This window comes from Typopeltis vanoorti, chromosome 6, assembly GCF_054136105.1.
Source record: "Typopeltis vanoorti isolate ZY-2024b chromosome 6, IOZ_Tvanoo_1.0, whole genome shotgun sequence".
In the NCBI taxonomy this organism is placed as follows: Eukaryota; Metazoa; Arthropoda; class Arachnida; order Uropygi; family Thelyphonidae; genus Typopeltis; species Typopeltis vanoorti.
In genome coordinates, this window is record NC_143554.1 from 93010271 (window position 1) to 93031543 (window position 21273).

The window sequence follows — 21273 nt, forward strand, 5'->3', positions numbered from 1 at the left end:
TGGTTCTGATTAATGTCAGGTTTAGGAAATTGATGGATTTGTTCTGTTCTGTTTCCATGGTGAATTTTAGTCTGTTGCTATAATCGTTGAGGGATGTTTGTAAGGTGGTGATGTGTGAGAGTTTACCAATGCATAGAATATCGTCTACGTATCTGCCATAAAAGGTGATGCAGGGGGGGGGGGAGCAAGAGTAGTGATTCTATGTGTGCCAGGAATAATTCTGCTAATTATCCACTGATGTTTTGGCCCATTGGGAGACCGAACATTTGAATATATATGGAGTTGTTGAATTGGCAGATATTGTGAGTTTGATCAAGGTAATGATGCCATTTGGTGTTAATTTTGTGTGTATGTGTGTGTGTGTGTGTGTGTGTGTGTGTAGGGGTGTGGTCCTCTGTGAGTAATGTGTATACGATGTCTAATGTCCTGGGGACATCCATGTTAGTGTATAATGAAGTTGCATCTAGTGAGGTGAGGATGTCATCTCGGGATGAAGTAATGTTATTTATTTTCTGGAATAGGTCATCCATATTTTTAATCATACAGTTAGACGTTGTAAGTAATGGTTTGATGAGTTTGGCAACAAATTGTGATAAAGGAGCTGTGGTGGTGTTCTTGTAGTAGACTATGGGGGTCGTATTGGATAACCGTCTTTGTGGGTTTTGATGTTCCCGAACATATAGGGGTGCATGTAGTGCGGAGGGGTTGTGTGTCTCATTGTGGTTTTGTCTATTTTGTTTCGACTTTTTAAGATGTGTAGGGTGCTGTTGATTTGTTTTATGAGGTCGGGGATGAGATCATTATGGATTTTTTGTTAGGTGTGTCGGTCATTTAAGACGGCCGTTATTTTGTTAGGGTAATCAGTTTTGTTGATGATGACTACAGTGTCTCCTTTGTCAGCTTTTGTGATCATGATATCTGGGTTCTTTTTTAAGGATAATAGGGCTTTTTGAAAGTTGGGAGAAATGTTGGATTTCACTATTATTTTGCTATTTATAATGTTGTTTATTTTTTGGAATATAGTATCTCTCTTTTAGTCATTTTCAAGTTTCGCTTAGACTTCAATAATGATGTCTTTTTTCGGTACGTATTTAGGGGATATAGCGAAGTTAAGTCTTTTGTTTAGGATGGTGATTTCATCAGGTGTGAGCATGTGGTGTGACAGATTTATGATGGAATTGTCATGTGTGGGTCGTGAGGAGGTGATGTCTGAAGGATTGGGGACTGTATGTATTATGTATTTGGTGCGTGTTAAGCCATTCTATTTTTTTGCATGTCGGGCTTCAATTAACAGCACGTAGTCATTTGAGTACTTTCAGAGAAAACCGCCCATTCTTTTGGGATCATTAAGGTTTTCAATCTATGTTTTTAATCTACGTTTAAGGCTATAATAGCAGTAATAATAGTGTTTAAGTTAAGAGGAGTAGCATGGGAATTTTCTCAGAAACAATACCTAAAATGATTATTATTATTATTATTCCCCTCCACCTTCCAATAATATGCAGACTAAGAAAGAATATAGATCCTAAAATAGCAATAATCTTATACATTTACTGGAATTTCTCAACAAATCAAAACAATATCACATGCTATGCAGAAACTAATAAATGCACGTGCATTTATTAATTTATTTTCGTGTAGTTATATGATTAGGTGAAGTATTATTACAGGTTTTCTTAATCTTACTTCATTCTTAAATTTGACCAACGTGCTGAATATTCAGCCAAAACATAATTAAATTTTATAAAGAAATGTTTTGAACAAATTTTGGCCAAATTTCAAACCGAATATTCAGTGCTTTGGCCAAATACCTATTGCCTATGATGGACAATCTAGTAGTCTACAGTTAAAACTAGATAAAACATAACTAGATACAACTAAACTAGATAAAACATGCAGTAAGACAGAGAAAAATCACAACCTTAAAGGACAAAGTTTGTTTCTGAAAATACTTCAGGCACAAACTTTATTTGCTTACACTTGGATAAAGGATTAAAAAATCAAGTATATAATTTCTTGGTATCTTTAATTTATACAATGCTTCAGAAGTGATAGATTATTTTGAAGCAATGTTTTTTCAAGTTATGATGTATCTTTTGTTATTTAGACCACTCCTAATCAAGGATCCAAAAGCAACCCTTGATGGCTTTTGGAGAATGAAGTTAGGATACAGAACATTTTGTTAGACAGCTAGAAGATTTTGTGCCCTTACACATTGTATGTCTTTGTATCATATTGTGAGTTCTCTAATCCTGATACCTTGCTAAGAGGCAAAATATTAGTACTCAAAGAAATTTGATAATCTCTATAATTATATCTGTTAAATAATATATGCAAGACTAATATTACATTAAGAAAGATAACCAGTTCACATTCTAAACATATCAAGTCCATTTAGAAATCCAAGAATGAAAATCAGGATGTAATATATCGTGATGTGCAAAACATCTTAAAGCAATCGAGAAATTATTAAAACTCCACTAGGATATAAATATTGAAGAATTACCAATAAACAAAATCTGGGGGGAACTAATAGAGTATTAGATTATTCAGTATTAAATTGTTTCATTTAATATCAAAGTATTCAGTCACTAGGTATCGATGAAGGGAAGAAATAGTTACAATATTCAGCACTAAACATTAAGATAAACTTCCTGAATGGGAATCAATTTCAAGTGAAATGTGGAAAAATTTTGAAAATTGGAAATGAGGCTTATTTATGTGTATGGTCACAAGGATCCATTACGGAAGAATTATGGAAATTGTCATTAGAGGATGACTGATATAAAGAAAAAAGAAAAGCTGATTATTATTATTTAACATATAATACATTCAGAGAGAAAAACTGACTACTTTCACAAATCTTATCGTCATATCCATCCTCAAATTAAATTACAAAATTAGAAATAAAGAGCTTATATTAACAGGGAGATTTCTAAATTAACAACTGTCATATATCGAATGAACTTCAACTAGATGTTGAATATACAGAGTTGTCATAGCCTAATGGACTTGATAAGATAAGATGTTTACAATGTAAACTGGTTTTATTAATAATTTATAAAACTATAAATATATATTATTATATAATAAATATATAAATAATATATACATATATAAATATAAATAAATATATAACTATACTTATATACTATAAATATATATTATATATAATTAATAAATTATAATAATTTATTACCTATGCAGGTCTTTGATATATGCTGACCAATGCATGGCTTGGTTTAAAATAGAACCTAGGTTGGACATCATAGCATTTCAGTTTCTTCTTTAAATCTGCATATGAAAAATGTTGAATTCAATGTATAGCATTGCCAAATTGTGTAATTTTTTCTTTGGTGGTATGAAAAGCCAATCCTGATTTATTTGCTAGCTTTCTCTCAACATCTTTGAGATGGATTTCTCCGGATTGACCTGTCTTTCCAACATAGTAGATGCTGCATACACAGAAAATTTTGTACGTCGTTGGCGAGGCTGCTTTAGTGATCTTAACATCATGGACACTTTTATGTAATGGAGTGATGTCAACTTTTAAGTTGTATTGCTTGAGTATTCACTATTTTATCTGTAATGTTTTTAACACAGGACAATGAAACAACACCTTTGTAGTTATCTTTTTCCTGTAAATTCGGTGGAGTTAATGGTCTTTTCAAGATAATATTAATTGTTTTTAAGGTTACAGCCATTTTTTAGCAGTACATCTCTGAGATATGTTATTTCTTGTTGCCTTTCATTGTCATCACTGGATGTTGCATATGCTCTGTCTTTGAGTGTTTTGATCCTCATGTCTAGACAGAATGAATGATGTGCTGCAGTATACAGGTATCTTCTGGTGTTTGATAAATGAAAGTTTATCATGGTTCACCATCAAGATAAAGCCATTGAAATGCTATCATGTCCAACCCAATGCCACAAAAACCAAGGTCTCATGTTAAACCAGCTTTGGTCAGCATATATCAGAGACCTACATAGTAATTATTTAGGCTATAACAGAAATTACACAGCACATTGCAACAATGAGCCATGTGTCTGACTTCTCAGTGTGTGACAGTTGTTAATTTAGAAATTGTCCTGTATAAACTCCCCCCCCACACACACACCTAATTTTGTAATCTGAATAAGAATGCAATAAGATGTATGAAACTAGTCATTAAACAGTTTTTTCTCTGAATATATTATCTGTGGTTTTGTGTTGTTTACCACTTAAACAGCAGAAGAGGAAAGAATCTCAGACATTGCAATGTTTTAGAAAAATATGGAGAAAAGAGAAAAGCTAATAATAATGATAAATATCTGCTGGATTTCTGTACTGGACATGAACTAGTCATTATTAAAAACAAAACTAAATCTGAAGTCATTACTAAATAAACAAAATAAAAATGCCCCATTGATTTGATGATATTGATTCTTCAGAAATTGGCTCAAGATAAGAATATATATGAAGGTTTGAAAGAAAAAAAAAAAAAACTAGCCACCACTTCAAGTTAAAATTACATTAATATCAATAAAAAGAAAAATATATAATAATGATCTTAAAAGACTATCAGTCAAACAACTCTCAGATATGAAGTGTAGATGCAGATATTAGATATCAGATAAAAAGTGAGATTGAAAACTGAAGCAAACCAAAGTTTAGGTCATAATTCCTAGTCCCCAAGGGTTTGTTTTTCAAATGGTTCTATAAACAGGTTGGCTAAAAGCAAAAAAGTGGCAAGCCAAAACTGCTATGGGCATTCTTTCTGTTCATACTATTTATCATGGAGTTGGAAGAATGTGTTTTGATGCAATGCTCAAATAATGGTATAGTGTCCAGTGGAAATATATCTTTAATACTTCTATGATTTTTGTTCAGGTGGACAGGTTGGTGTTATATACAGGCTTGCTAGTAGGTCAGAAATTCTATTATGATATCCTTCACTTTTTCAATCAAGTGCAATGTTTTTTTTTTTTTTTGAAGCTATCCGGCTCATTCAAAACGCATGGTCAGAAGTCACTCAACAACAGTTGAAATCTGCTTGGTGAAAGCTGTGTCCATCCTGCACTCAAGGAGACAGAGATGATGTCCCTGAAATTATGGATGAAATTGTGACAACTGCTAGAGATCTGGAATTGGAGGTGAATGAAGATGACATTGAAGAGCTCATAATGAAACATGAAAATGATCTGACGACAGAAGAACTCTTGAATGAAGAACACCAAGAAACTCAGCGAGATGTGTTTTCTTCTGAAAAAGAGGAAGACAAAAGAGGACCAATGCCAACATCTGCTATTAAAGATCTTTTCAAGAAGGTGGGAGGATGTCAGAACAACGGTCTTAGAATGGACCCAAACCAGGTTGAGGTCAATAGGCTTGGGGATCTCTATGACAATACTATTAATCACTTCCGAAAAATCCTGAAGAAGAGAGAAAAGCAATTGACATTGTACGGATTCTTTAATGTCCCACAAATGGGGAAAAAAAAACATGACTGATGAAAATATGCTGTTTTAAGGATACTTGTGACATAAGACTGAATGATATATGCACGTAAACACAAGAAAGATATTTAATTAACCAAATATTTCGGTCTGGAAATAGCAGACCATCCTCAGTGGTATCACAAGAACAGTTTTGAAAAAATACAAGCTAGAATACTAACAATAGATCGTTAAAAATAGAACACGTCACATGATGTTATATCACTAAGTATGAAACGGAATATTTTGAAGTAGAGACATGATTGGAAAAAAAAAAAAAAATTAATGAGTAACCTTGATTAGACTTTCCCAGATTTTTGATATAGAAATACAATCATTATGATTCAGGTTGGGACAATGGAGCAAGGCCTCCGTGCTTTCAAATAGGCACTCGATGTATTGAAACTTTGTTGTTTTGTGGAGGATTATAAGAATTGAGAAGATGTTGAGTACTTTTTTCAGAAAAGCCATTGAGTTTCATATGTTGTTGAATAGTAGAAAGTTCTTTCTGTAGATAATCAAAAGTAGAACAATTAGTTTTGGCTCTTCTGATGAGGCATTTCATTGTTATATTCTTAAAGAATCAGCCCATCATCCATGTCAAAAAACAGGAATTACAAAATGCCTCATCAGAAGAGCCAAAACTAACTGTTCTACTTTTGATTATCTACAGAAAGAACTTTCTACTATCCAACAACACATGAAACTCAATGGCTTTTCTGAAAAAAGTACTCAACATCTCAATTCTTATAATCCTCCACAAAACAACAAAGTTTCAATACGTCGAGTGCCTATTCCTTATATCTCCAGTATTTCAGAGCCTATCGCAAGAATTTTAAAGAAATATGATTTAACAGCTACGTATTCACCTATTAACAAATTGTCTTCTCATTTTCCTTCTCCTAAAGACAAATGCTCAACTTTATCTCTTCCTGGAATTTCTCAAATTCCTTGCAACTGTGATCTCTCCTATTTTGGACAGACTGGACGTTCTCTTGAAAAAAGAATCCAAGAACATCAATCCTCCATGCTTCACAACAAACCCGAAAAGTCTGGATTGGCTCAACACGGGATTGAAACTGACCACAGCATCTTTTGGTCTAGGACTCGCCTCTTGCATAGATCCCGTTATAGGTTTGAATGTTTGTTAAAGGAAAGCGTGGAGGCCTTGCTCCATCGTCCCAACCTGAATCGTAATGACTGTATTTCTATATAAAAAATCTGGGAAAGTCTAATCAAGATTACTCATTAATTTTTTTTTTCTCCAATCATGTCTCTACTTCAAAATATTCCGTTTCATACTTAGTGATATAACATCATGTGACGTGTTCTATTTTTAACGATCTATTGTTAATATTCTATCTTGTATTTTTTTAAAACTGTTCTTGTAATACCATTGAGGATGGTCTGCTATTTCCAGACCGAAATATTTGGTTAATTAAATATCTTTCTTGTGTTTAAGTGCATATATCATTGTGATGATGAAAATGCAAGAAGATGTATGTATGTATGTATTATTGTTATTATAAATAAACATAGTAAGAAATTATATAATTTTTTATTTATTTTTTTGGGTCTCCAGAACGAATTAATCAAATTCCCATAAAAATCTATGGTAAATCGATGATGGGTTAACGAACAATTCGGGTAGCGAACATCGTCTTTGAACGGATTATGTTCATTAACCGATCGTCCTCTTATTAGCTTGCTTGTTGCCCAAAACTAAGTTATTGTAATACAAATTAGGTTTTTATTTCTTTCTCCTTAAGAATTGTACTATAATGCACATGAAAGTAATAGAGATTAGAGCTTAATATATTATTCAACAAAGTCACTACATAGTAAACATAATGGACATTAACCTTCAATATGTTCTTTCTCCATTCAAGAAAGTCGCAGATGTAATAAAATATTTATTTATTAAGTAATATTAGGCTTGATAGTCAATTGCAAGTCGTTCTGACTGATGAAAATGCAAGACTGTGTATGTATGTATTACTGTTATTATAAATAAACGTAATAAGAAATTATATAATTTTTTATTTATTTTTTTGGGTCTCCAGAACGAATTAATCAAATTCCATACAGCAATCTTAATTTAGTTTTATGTCTTTTATATTATATTGTATTGTGAAATTTTATTATGTATGGCTGCTTAGTCTCAAATACTATGTAAGTACCTGACAATTGCTGGGAGAGAAATAATATTCAAAAATGCGAAATGGTCACCTTCAGAAACACGTAATACTGTGTACAGGCATATCCATTAGTAAGCACAGTGCCTTCCCCCCCACTCCGTAAGTTACGAGAGGATTCCGCGTGTGGCGCTAAGTGCCGTGAAAAAAGATGATGTAGATGTCGATGACGAAAGAGAAAGGAGTGGTGCGATGCTTAAGAGTGCATGTAACACTGGAGACAGGGCTTTTTAGACGTTTTCCTGCTACTGTGTTCCTGAGTCCTCATAGGTCTGGCTGGTGTGGAGCCTCCACGTAGTTTTCCTTTGTTCAAGGAGATATCGGAAGAATGACCAGGAAGCCTGCCAGTCGGAAACTAGTCCAGCAGACTATATTTGTGGAAGACTACAGAAACATCCAACTATGAAGTACAGAGGGAATCCGTAGTGAACATCCTGAGAATGCGTGAAGTAAAGTAGTCGTAAAAGGCAGATATCCGACGAGATAAGGAAGTGGCCAAAGTAACGTACCAGCAATTGGTAAGGTGCAAAATTTTATATCTTCTATCTAGTGGAAATGATTAGGAAGATTTCATTGTATGTGCTACGAGAGACTCTTAGGACAGTAAAATGATAGATTGAGAGTGAAACCGAATATTGTACGTAAAGTTTATGTGGCAGATAGAATCTAGAAATTACTGCTAAAATTGAAAGAGATATAGAAAGTTGTTTCATGAATTAACCTTGAGAGATTTACTAGTTCTTAATTAAGTCTGTTATAAATATATTGAATAGGATTGTCAGAGAAAAGTGAGTGAATAGAATTTGATTCATATTGAGAATGGAATTGACTAACTAGAGTAGCACAATGAGACTAAGTGTATTAAATGTTATTAAATATGTTTCTCAGATTGAGATTTATAGAAAGAATAAAGTAATTGTATATATGAGTGCTAATTCTCTACCCAGCTTTGATTGACTCAGTGTTATAATCTGTATTATATGTATTTTTCTTGAAATTAAAATGTTTTGTTTAAATATAAATGTTGTATTGCCTAAACTTAGAACCTATTGCACTTGCTCATAAAATTTGGTGAACCTCAAAAGGCAGGAGAATAGATAATATTGGGTCATGACTGCAAATTGGAAAAATATAGTTGATAAGAGTGAATGCTGACTGTATTCTAACTCCTTGGTCATACAAGTTTAGTATAATCTAGGATTCAGGATGGCACAGCAAAAATAAATAAATTTCTCTGAATTTGAATAAGGAGTTAGAACCAGTGCTGAGACAAAGAAATAGGCATCCGCCATTTGCATTTTCTTTATCTCACAAACCAACAGCTTCATTCTTGTCAGGGATTCGGCCTGAGTTGAATTAAGTGAGATAAAAGTTTAAAGTAAATGGTATTAAACAAGAAATAAGAAAAGAATAAATAGGAATTATTGAGCGAAAGATAGAATAGAGTGATATATACACATAAGAGATAAAAGAGAGCGCAAAACATAGGAGAGTCGACACAACAATGGTATACTTCAATACAAATTCAGTATTTATCTAATTTTTTATGAATTATTCTTTCAGAACTTCATACCAATTAAGTCATCATTTGTATACCTCATGACACTCCATTGTCATGAGGTATACAAATTTTGATAATCAGGTATACTCATTATCAAAATATGTTGTTATAAACATATTTATATTAAGATAAAACAAAATTCAACTTACCTTCAAATATGGCTTCTATCTGTTTCTTTAAATCTGCGGTAGCACCAGGACAACGCTCACAAATAATCTGAATAGTTAAAAAGACTTATTTTAATTAGAAGTCGGATGGCAAAAAAGGAAGAAAAAAAGAGATTAGTTTAGTAACTCTTGAACACTGTCCTCCCCCCCCCCCCCAAGATATACCCAATTATCTAGCTATTTCTCAACAGAGAACAGAAATAGCTGGATAATCAAGAAACAAAAAATAAACATACTAACAATTCTCTGGAAACCAAGAAAGGTTACTATCCATGTAGTACACATTATAGCATCATCATCATCAATTTCCTGCCATGTACCCTTAAGGGGTGTACAGGATATGATAGTACTACATGAAAAATTTACATCATTACTAACTTCCTATCTACAATTTTCCTCCAAATCAATCTATTACTTGTCAAGATGCTAACATTATCAGATCTTATATTTCTATCGTCTAAGGCACTTTGTACTGTATCAATCCACCTATATCTTGGTCTTCCTCTGAATTGTTTTCCTGCTAACGTGGAAGAGAACACTTGATTTGCTAATCTTTCCTCGCTCATTCGTTTAAGTGACCATACCACCTGAGATTAGCTCTGCTAACGCATTCCTGGATGCTGACAATGTCAAGTTCTTTCCTAATATCCTCATTTTTAATATGATATTGCCATTGATGCCATCTGTTCATGCCTCTAATCTTTCTCAGAACTCTCATATCTGCGGTCTCTAGTTTTTGGTCAAGTGTTTTACTTCTGACCCAGCTCTCAGATACATAAGTTAAAACAGGTTTCAACACTGTCTTGTATACTGCTAATTTAGTGTTCCGCCTAATTTCTCTCTTATTCTATATGAATTTATTCAGCCGACTTCCTACCATACCAGCTTTGTTGATTCTGTTGTCTATTTCCATATTTAATTTACCATCTTCACTAAAAATTGTGCCTAATTAGCTGAAATGTTTTACTTGTTCCACAGGTTCTCCATTCACAACACAGTTGACATTTTCAATGATTCTGCCTATTTTCATTGTCTTTGTCTTTTTATTGCTGACCTTCATAACATATCTATTACAACAGTTATACAACTTAGTCAGAGAATCTTGCAGACTTGTAGTGGATTTATTTAGAAGTATAACATCGTCCGCATAAAGCAAATAGCTGACATTAACATCTCCAATTTTGATATCAGGTTTAATACCACTTTCCTTCATAATGTGATCCATATAGATAATTAATAAGAGGGGATAATGTACATCCTTGTCTCACACCAGATTTAACTTTAAACCACCTTCCTGTACTTTCTTCAATTCTAACTGCTGACTTACAACTCAAATAAAGACTAAGTATTGCTTGATATAATGCCCCATTTACACCATATAACTGTAGCACATTGAATAGCTTCTCTCTTGACACCTTGTCATATGCCTTTTCCAAATCGACAAAACTTAAATACAGATCTTTGTTATATTCTCATGATTTCTCCACTATTTGTCGTAAAGTGAAGATCTGATCCTGACAGCCTCTATTTGACCTGAATCCAGCTTGTTCTTCACCAAGCTTTTCTTCCACAATTCTTCTCAAACGTTTCTCAAGTATACTAGCATATATCTTACCAGGAACACTCAGTAGGGATATACTTCTGTAATTCTCACATTCAGTTCTATTTCCCTTTTTATATATGGGTACTATGAGAGCTCTACTCGAATCATCAGGAATTCGTCTCTCTGTCCAGGCATTCTGAACTATGCAGTGCAGCCACTGTAAGACTTTTATACCACCATACTTCAGCATTTCTGGTGGAATATCATCTACTCCTGCTGTCTTTCCACATTTCAAGCCTTTGATGACTTTTTCTACTTCAAGTATGGATATGTATTCCTGACTGTATGCCTGATCAATGTTTTTTATCACTGTGCTGTCATCACTGCTTGTTTCATTTAGCAGTTTTTCAGTAATTACTCCATACATCAAGTATATCTTTTTAGTTTTCAATGTTTTCATGTCACCTTTATCATCTCTAATTCCTTTCAGCACTCTTTCCTCCATTTCTGAGCTTCTTCAACAACTCCCAGAATATTTTGCCACCTTCTTGATATTTATTTTCTATGTTCTTGCCAAAGTCCTCCCATGACTTTTGTTTAGCTAGTTTTACACACTGTTTAGCTCTCTTACATTTGTCTCTGTATTCTCTAAGAGCACAAGCTGACTAATTTGCCAGGAACTTTTGATATGCTTTCTTCTTTTTCCTCACTGCCTCTTTAACTTCCTGTGTCAACCATGGAGTTCTAATTTTTCTATCCTTGCAGACAACTTCACCACATGCCTCTCTAGCTGAATCAATCAGGGCTTTCCTCAAGGCTTGCCACTGAATCTCCCGGGTTTGATTCCTGTTCTCAAACTCTTTCATTTTTTCTTCAACAATGTTTGTGTATTTTAGTCTACAGTTCACATCTAAGAGATGCTCACTCAACTTTTATTCGCTTTAAAACTTTCTTACATGTTATTCTTTGTAATATGAAATTCAATTTTATCCTGCTCAAGACTAAATAGTGATCACTTCCAATTTCAAATCCTCTGTACACTCTGGTGTCCTGCACAAGGGAGAAAACATCACTATCAATAATAACATAGTCAATGAGACTTTTCTTATTCCTTGCCTCTTCTCTCCATGTGAATTTGTGCACATTTTTATGTTGGAACATGGTGTTAGTAATAACCAATCCATGTCCTGAGAGCAGAAATCCAACAGATATTTGCCATTATTATTAGCTTTGCTCTTTTCTCCAACAACTATTTATTCTGTCCACCTCTCACAATATATGTTATTCATGGATTCTGGTTTAGTTTAATGATATTTGGTATCTGAAATCCTTACAAAAAATCTGTTGAGCCATCCATCACAAATTTTTACTGAGATCAGCCCATTTGTAGGAGCAAAAACAGGAACAAAATTTTCCAAATTATATACATAACTCCATACTGATGGATGGAACTTAATTTGAAATTGATGTTACACACTAGAATATTTCCACAAGATTCAATTTTGGTTTTAATTGGATCATTTTTACTGGCAAAGCAATTCTGCTTTTGCTGAATGAAATGTGGTATTTAACATTTCTATTAACCACGCTACCGACAAAGACGTCTATAGACTTTAAGTTTATCATGGATGCGAAGTGCATATTAAAATTGTAATACCATTCATATTACATTGAAAGATATGATAGATAAGAAGCATATGAGGATGCGTATGTGATCCATAATGACTGGTAATTTGGTTAAAAGGAACTGAGTTATTTCAATTTTTGTTTCAATTTGTAGTGGTAAAATTACACAAAACAAAATTATGTATCAATGTGATTTTTATTTTATTTAATTCTTCCAAAAGAAGGGAATCAAAGAGAAGACAGGATGAGTGTATAATAATTTCAATAATACCTGTCTTCTGTGACAGATGATGGTATCAAAAGGGTGGATGTACTTGCCAGTGAAGGAAGGTTTTCTGTAAACAGAAAATTCAATACTAACTCTAGAAATATGGATACTTGAATAATTCTTACTTCTAGAGTTATTATTGAATTCTCTGTTTATAGATAAACCTTCCTTCACTAGCAAGTATATCCATCCTTCATGACACCATCATCTATCACAGAAGACGGGCATTATTGGAATTATTATTGAAAGGAAAGACTATTTTTAGGAGTATATGGAGTTTATTTTATGCAAAATTGTAGCAATTTAGCCTCTGAGCGGGACCAGACTGCAAACATATCATCCATGAATCGAAACAAGATATGAGGTTAAGGGAAAATGGTACTGAAGAGTTGACTTTCCAGATGTTCCATAAAATAATCAGCTAAACTGGTGAGATAGGACTGCACATGGAAATTCAACACTTCATTACCATCCCCCCCCCCATCAATCTCAATATCTGGCTTCAATAGTTTGGTCTCTGTGTGACATGAAACTGTGAAGATATCATAAGAAGATAATGAATTTTCTGTGGATAAAAAACCTTCCTTAACTAGCAGATATATATCCATCCTTTTTCAAATCATCATCCATCACAGAAGACAGATATTATCATAACTATTATGTACAGAGATCACACAATCTGTTTCTTCTGATTCCCTCCTGTTGAAAGAATTAAATAAAAATCACATTAACTACTAATGGATATAATGAAACCACCATCTATAAAACTCTCGACAGATATCACCCACCCACCAGACTATAATCTAATGTAAAAAGAATTTCCACACACACACACACACACAACCTACCTTAAAGGATCATCAGAACAAATAGCATAGATCCTTCTTAAGAATAACCTATATATCATCCTCAGACCAACTTGGAAACTGTTCTTTTCTACCATCTACCAGAAATAAATTACCATCATTTATCCCTGATAAATGATGATAATTTATCAGGGATAAATGATGGTGATCAAGAGACCTGCTCACATCAACTTTATTTTCAACAGACAAGCCATTCTGCTAAGACCAAGAACAATATAACTACATCAAATTCTTAAAATCTGAGAAGTCTAGGCTTGCTTATCATGCCACTGACACTGACAGAGAGGATCTTTTTAATCAAACCAAGCTTCTTCAATTCAGTAGATCATCTGTTTCTTGAAACTCGTGAAACTTAATGACACAATACAAATCTTAACTACTCTGATCGGATACCATTATCAAAGTTTTGGGAAGTAAATGTCATTATCTGACTCTAATTATCATTTTTATTAAAATAATAATGAATAAGTTATATAACTGTGTATTTGATTTGCAAAAGCTATCCCTTGTCTCCCTCTGAACAATACATTCTCGTGTAAACTCAGTTGCGACTAACCATCAGCAAGTAAACACGTGCTATGTGACTCATTATGAATTTTTTAAACAATCTTCTCTTCTCTCCCTGATAAAGTCCTTGGAACATAGGATAAAATACCATATACAGGAGTTTAACCCCTTAACGTACCAATTAAAAATCAGAAGGCGGTCGTTTTCCTGCCAATTTTTTGGGCGAGGGTGATTTGCTGGATCAAATTCATTTCAAATTCATCATTATTTCATCATGATTTCAAATTCATCATTATTTGAAAAATAATGATGAATTTGTGCAAATGCAAACGAAATAGCTGATACACGCGTTGGCAACTTTTCTCGGCCTGAAAGGAAATAGACACAAGATTGTCTAGCGTCTATATTCGGTTGTATTTTTATGTGAAACCAAAATTCAAAATCAATTTTGGTGCAATAAATAAAAGACATGTCACAGACGTCTTTGTATGTTAAGGGGTTAATAAATCCTAATTGTCTATACTTTCAAGAGAATTTTCAAGAGAAATGCAAACATAAATCTATTTATCAATACTCATCATCATCATCATCAAATTCCTGCCATGTACCCTCAAGGGGTGTACAGGATATGACAGTACTACATGAAAAAATTACATCATTACTAACTTCCTATCTACAATTTTCCCCCAAATCAGTCTGTTACTTGTCAAGACTCCAACATTATCAGATCTTATATTTCTATCGTCTAAGGCACTTTGTACCGTATCAATTCACCTATATCTTGGTCTTCCTCTGGGTCGTTTTCCTGCCAACCTGGCAGAGAACACTTGTTTTGCTAATCTTTCCTCTCCCATTCTATTTAAGTGACCATACCACCTGAGATTAGCTCTGCTAACGCATTCCTGGATGCTGACGATGTCAAGTTCTTTCCTAATATCCTCATTTTTAATATGATATTGCCATTGATGCCATCTGTTCACGCCTCTAATCTTTCTCAGGACTCTCATATCTGCGGTCTCTAGTCTTTGGTCAAGTGTTTTACTTCTGACCCAGCTCTCAGATCCATAAGTTAAAACTGGTTTGAACACTGTCTTGTATACAGCTAATTTAGTGTTCCGACTAATTTCTCTCTTATTCCATATGAATTTATTCAATTGACTTCCCACCATACCACCTTTGCTGATTCTGTTGTCTATTTCTATATTTAGTTTACCATCTTCAGTAAAAATTGTGCCTAAGTAGCTGAAATGTTTTACTTGTTCCACAGGTTCTCCATTCACAACACAGTTGACATTTTCAATGATTCTGCCTATTTTCATTGTCTTTGTCTTTTTATTGCTGACCTTCATACCATATCTATTATAACAGCTATTCAATTTAGTCAGAGAATCTTGCAGACTTGTAGCGGATTTATTTAGAAGCATGACATCATCCGCATAAAGCAAAGAGCTGACATTAACATCTCCAATTTTGATATCAGGTTTAATACCACTTTCCTTCATAATGTGATCCATATAGATAATGAATAACAGAGGGGATAATCTCACACCAGATTTAACATTAAACCATCTTCCTGTACTTCCTTCAATTCTAACTGCTGACTTACAACTCAAATAAAGACTAAGTATTGCTTGATATAATGCCCCATTGAAACCATATAACTGCTGTGTATTGAATAGCTTCTCTCTTGGCACCTTGTCATATGCCTTTTCCAAATCGACAAAACTTAAATACAGATCTTTGTTATATTCCCATGCTTTCTCGACTATTTGTCGTAAAGTGAAGATCTGATTCTGACAGCCTCTATTTGGCCTGAATCCAGCTTGTTCTTCACCAAGCTTTTCTTCCACAATTCTTCTCAACCGTTTCTCAAGTATACTTGCATAGATCTTGCTAGGAACACTCGGTACGGAAATACCTCTGTAATTCTCACATTCAGTTTTATTTCCCTTTTTATATATGGGTACTATGAGAGCTCTACTCCAATCATCGGGAATTCTTCCCTCTGTCCAGGCTTTCTGAACTATGCAGTGCAGCCACTGTAAGACTTTTATACCACCATACTTCAGCATTTCTGGTTGAATATCATCTACTCCTGCTGCCTTTCTGCATTTCAAGCCTTTGATGGCTTTTTCTACTTCAAGTATGGATATGTATTCCTGACTGCATGCCTGGTCAGTATTTTTTATCACTGTGCTAAATGAAACATCACTGCTTGTTTCATTTAGCAGTTTTTCAAAGTAATTTATCAATACTTGAAGTAAAAAATGCCATTAAAAACTTGAAATCTGGAAAGACAGCTAGAGCAGATGATATTCAACCAGAAATGCTCAAATACAGAGGTATAAAAGTTTTGCAATGGTTCCACTGCATAATTCAGAGGGATTAGTCAGAAGGTCAAATTCCAGATTACTGGAGTAGAGCTGTGATAGTTCTCATCTATGAAAAAGGAGAATAAAACTGAATGTGAGAATTACAGAGGAATTTCTCTACTAAGTGTTCCAATTAAGATTTATGCAAGCATACTTGAATAAAGGCTGAGAAAAATTATGGAAGAGAAACTGGAAGAAGAAAAAGCTGGATTCAGGCCAAAAAGAGATTGTCCGGATCCGATTTTTCACTTTAGTTGAGAAATTGTGGGAATATGACAAGGATCTATACTAAGTTTTGTAGATCTGGAAAAGGCATACAACAAGGTTCCCAGAGAAAAGCTTTTCAAAACACTACAGTTATATGGAGTAAATGGAACATTATACATGGCAGTGCATGGTCTATATTTAAGTTGTAAGTCTGCAATTAGAATTGAAATTGAAGGAAATACATGAAAATGGTTTGATGTAAAATCAGGTGTGAGACAAGGATGCACATTACTTCCACTCTCCCCCCCCACCCCCCCCCCCCCCCACCCCCCCCCCCCCCCACCCCCCCCCCCCCCCACCCCCCCCCCCCCCCACCCCCCCCCCCCCCCACCCCCCCCCCCCCCCACCCCCCCCCCCCCCCACCCCCCCCCCCCCCCACCCCCCCCCCCCCCCACCCCCCCCCCCCCCCACCCCCCCCCCCCCCCACCCCCCCCCCCCCCCACCCCCCCCCCCCCCCACCCCCCCCCCCCCCCACCCCCCCCCCCCCCCACCCCCCCCCCCCCCCACCCCCCCCCCCCCCCACCCCCCCCCCCCCCCACCCCCCCCCCCCCCCACCCCCCCCCCCCCCCACCCCCCCCCCCCCCCACCCCCCCCCCCCCCCACCCCCCCCCCCCCCCACCCCCCCCCCCCCCCACCCCCCCCCCCCCCCACCCCCCCCCCCCCCCACCCCCCCCCCCCCCCACCCCCCCCCCCCCCCACCCCCCCCCCCCCCCACCCCCCCCCCCCCCCACCCCCCCCCCACTGTGGAACAGCCTTCTCCCATGAAACATCTCTCTCCCAAAGACAACTACGACTTCCGGCTCTTCAAAAAAAAAAAAATATATATATATATACTAACAGAGAATATTAAAAAAAAAAGACTCAAGAATAAGACTTAATCATTTCTGGTTATTGTTAACTACTTTTTTAAGACATGCACTATCCATTTCATCTCATTATAAGCTTAACAGTATTTTCTTATTGAAAATGTTTTAATTCAATCGAATTAACCTGGAAACTACAGCTTCCAAGCATCTCAATTATTACTTGTATTAAATTTGAATGGACAATATATAAAATGTTTAATTATAGTTTCTTTCTGAAAACCATTAATCGATGTGCAAAAGTATATATCCTTTTATTTCAATAGCCAATAGGGAAAAAAAAAAGTGTTCTTTTTTTATTTTTTTTTAAAATATAATTAATAGTAAGACATAAATTAGAATTTTCTCATAATACACAGATTTATTATAATACATACATGCATATATATATATATATGTGTGTGTATATATTTTTTCTGATTTTGTTCTATAATATATAGTGAGCATCCTTCCAAGTTAGATGTTGATGTTTTGAGAGCTATTGAGGATGTTGATATTGATCCTGTTCTTTATCCTTATATTTGGAATTGGAAACATCTTGTATGTTCGTATGACAAAGAGACAATGGAACGGTGAGTAAGGAAATAATTTATAGAGGATGATTAAGATATGCACTTATAACAGTTACAATTATTATTGAAATAAATATTTTATATTTAAGGCCCACTTAGAATTAATGATTGTGTTTTGCGTACCTGAAATATTTTAAAGAAAACATGGTGCATTGCTGTAGAAGTATATTCTCTTGTTTACTTGTGCACTTATCTTATTAGTTATTATCTGGAAAATCATTGCAGTAAGATAGAGCAAGTCTTTTAAATTTATGGCAATCTTGGTGCGTGGGTTGGGAAATTAAGTGAGCAGTTACAATTATCTTGGCATCTGAATTGCACAGATTTTGGTTCTCCATAGCTCAGCTCTCCTGGCTTACCTAATTCTTGTAGTCTGTTGATAGTATTTGTGCTATAGGTTTCAGCCTTTTACAAATGGGAATTCTCATTAAAAAATTAAAATAAAATATGCTTTTGGTTTTGTGCTATAAGATGTTGTACTTAGCAATCTTAAAATGCCTGAAGCAAATCTTTTAAATAGAACATTTAGTAAAAAATATAGGCTAGTGGCCAAGTGGATAGTATTATTGCTTTGTTAGCAATGATCTTTCAAGTTCCACCATGGTATAAATTTTTGTGGAAGTTTTAGATGATGATAGATAATTTTCATCACCTAATGTACCTTTTTCTTTGTATTTCACCTATGAAGAGTGTAAACCTTTGGTGTAGTATAGTATAGATTGAAGGGGATTAGATCATTCAAAAAGCTTGTTCTAGAGACCAAACAGGGAACTTTTTTAAAGCCACTTGCAGTCTCCAATAAGCAGAGTAGTCTTCTCATTATCGAGCTAGGTGGTGAAATGCTACCAGCCAATGGAGATCACCACTATTGAATCAACATAGACTGTTTGATTTGAGCCTGCAGGCTGTTGATTAGAGAGTGGAATTCCTGTCCAGTCATTCAGATGTCCTGCTTATTATGGTTCCAAAAATGTCTTGAAAAGACTGTTTAGTTGCTTGTTTATCTAATCTAGTCCATTCACAAACTTATGTACTGTAGATTTTTAAGTTATTTAGCTTCTTTTTTTTTATCAGAAAAAAAAAGAAATAACTTAATTTTAGTTCATTTTTATAGTATATAGAATATAAAGTTGGGTGAAAGACATTTATGTATCAAAATTTGCAGAATATATTATTTGTAAGTGAGCATTGGCTTTATTTTAGAGTGCTTACCATAAGGACTAAATTAAAGGAGGATAAAAAAAAAACTTACTTTTACTTTTTGATGAATTGAAATACAAATAGTCATATTTAGGGAAACAAAAAAAAGCAGCTAATAATGGAATACTTAGAGAAGAGTTAGTTATATAAAATTTTTGTCCAGGTATCAAGGGCATCTTCAGTATTAAATTCAGATTTTAAATGAAGCACAAGAAAACATAACTGAAGAATCAATAATGCAAACATAGCAGCAATAACATGGGAATAACAGCACTGAAGTCAAGCCCTAATGATATTTATATAAAAAAAAAAAAGTTAAGGTGATCCATGTCAAGAAGGAACAGTTCTCCATAAAGGAGGAGGAGAACCTTTATCCACCAGGTCTATGTAGATTAAGATAGGGTGACAGTAAGGTTTTACTGCTGCTGAAAGAAGACATGACTACGGTGTCTTACCCCCATTAAAAAGGTATAAAGATCAGTATTTAATTAAAATGTTGATCATAGAAGTTCTTGAAGCTTGAGATGTGAGCACTGTAAAGTTGGTCAGATGAGTAGGAGGAATGGAATATACTCTCTTTAGCAAAACTTGATAGGATTTGAGTTCAGTGAGAAAGAAGGTTGTTTATGTATAGGATTGACATTGTGGCAGAACAGTACTGTGCTGCACTAGTACATTGGTGAAGTCTAAATAGAAGGTATCCACTATGATATGTAATGAATAAAGAGAAAGCTGGCTTTCTAATTACAAAAAGTGGGAGGAAGGTTGATTAACACTTTCCTGAGCTGATGGCACTGTGGCTTGCTCAGGAACTCAGTGAAGTGGCCAGGAAATGTCAAAGGCATTGGTTGCTCATAGCTCTCTCCAAAGGCCATTCATGATGCTTTTTCATGTTCTTTCCAGGGATTGGTAATAATAATAATAATAATAATAATAATACTTTGATTTAGAACTGTAGATCTACATTGATGGTTTATTAATTAACTTGTGAAGTACCAGGTAGTGAAGAAGGTGATTGTTAATGACCCTCTCCATTATTTTAGAAAGGAATGTGGTGAGGGAAATTGATATCTGTATAGCAAATTTTATTACTTTTTTTTATTTTTAATATTAACTATTTTTTTCTAGAATGGCCTGAATATGGACTTGCTTCTATGCTATGGGATAAATGCCAGTTGAGTAGAGATAATGCAGGATTAGTTTTAGCATATTACTTTTCAGTAGTTAGCAGGGAGACATCATAATGATTAGAAAGTGTTTTGGTGTCTAGATTACTGAAGATTCTTCTGATATCTTTCTTAGCAATAAGACCATGGGATGCATACTTTCTACTATATCTTATTACTGAATATGATCTTCCTATGCAGGAATTATAAAATCTGCCAGATCAGAACATCAGAATAACAACTGCAGAACATCAGCAAATCCAAATCTGACAGAGTCAGATTTGGATTTGCTGATGTTCTGCAGTTGTGTCTTATCATAGGCATACAGTTTTTGTCCTAAGCTATTTCAGTTTACAAGAGTTTTAATAGGAGTGGGGAAATAAAAACCTTCATTTGAGAAAGAATAATACTTGCATCTGACTAGTAAAAATAATAGGTTGACCATGGAAAAGAAGAGTAGAAGGCCTGTAGGCAGGGCCGGTCCGAGAGTATCTGATACCCCTAGGCAAAGAAAATTTAGGGAGCCCTTATACATTGTCTCTCTCTCTCTATATATATATATATTTTGTCATACTCACACAAGCACATGTACACCTACACATGTGGTTATTTATAAAAATAATAT

At 34.9% G+C, this 21273-nt stretch overlaps 1 protein-coding gene across 1 annotated transcript in view; it reads left to right on the plus strand.

The window, feature by feature from the left end:
- The window catches only part of Ankle2 (ankyrin repeat and LEM domain-containing protein 2), a 181885-nt gene that overhangs the window by 155452 nt on the left and 5160 nt on the right, over nt 1-21273 (plus strand). The window contains exons 11-12 of the mRNA XM_090394536.1: nt 4871-4878; nt 18151-18282. Coding sequence (XP_090250662.1) covers nt 4871-4878; nt 18151-18282 — 140 coding nt within the window. The remainder of the gene's footprint in view (nt 1-4870; nt 4879-18150; nt 18283-21273) is intronic.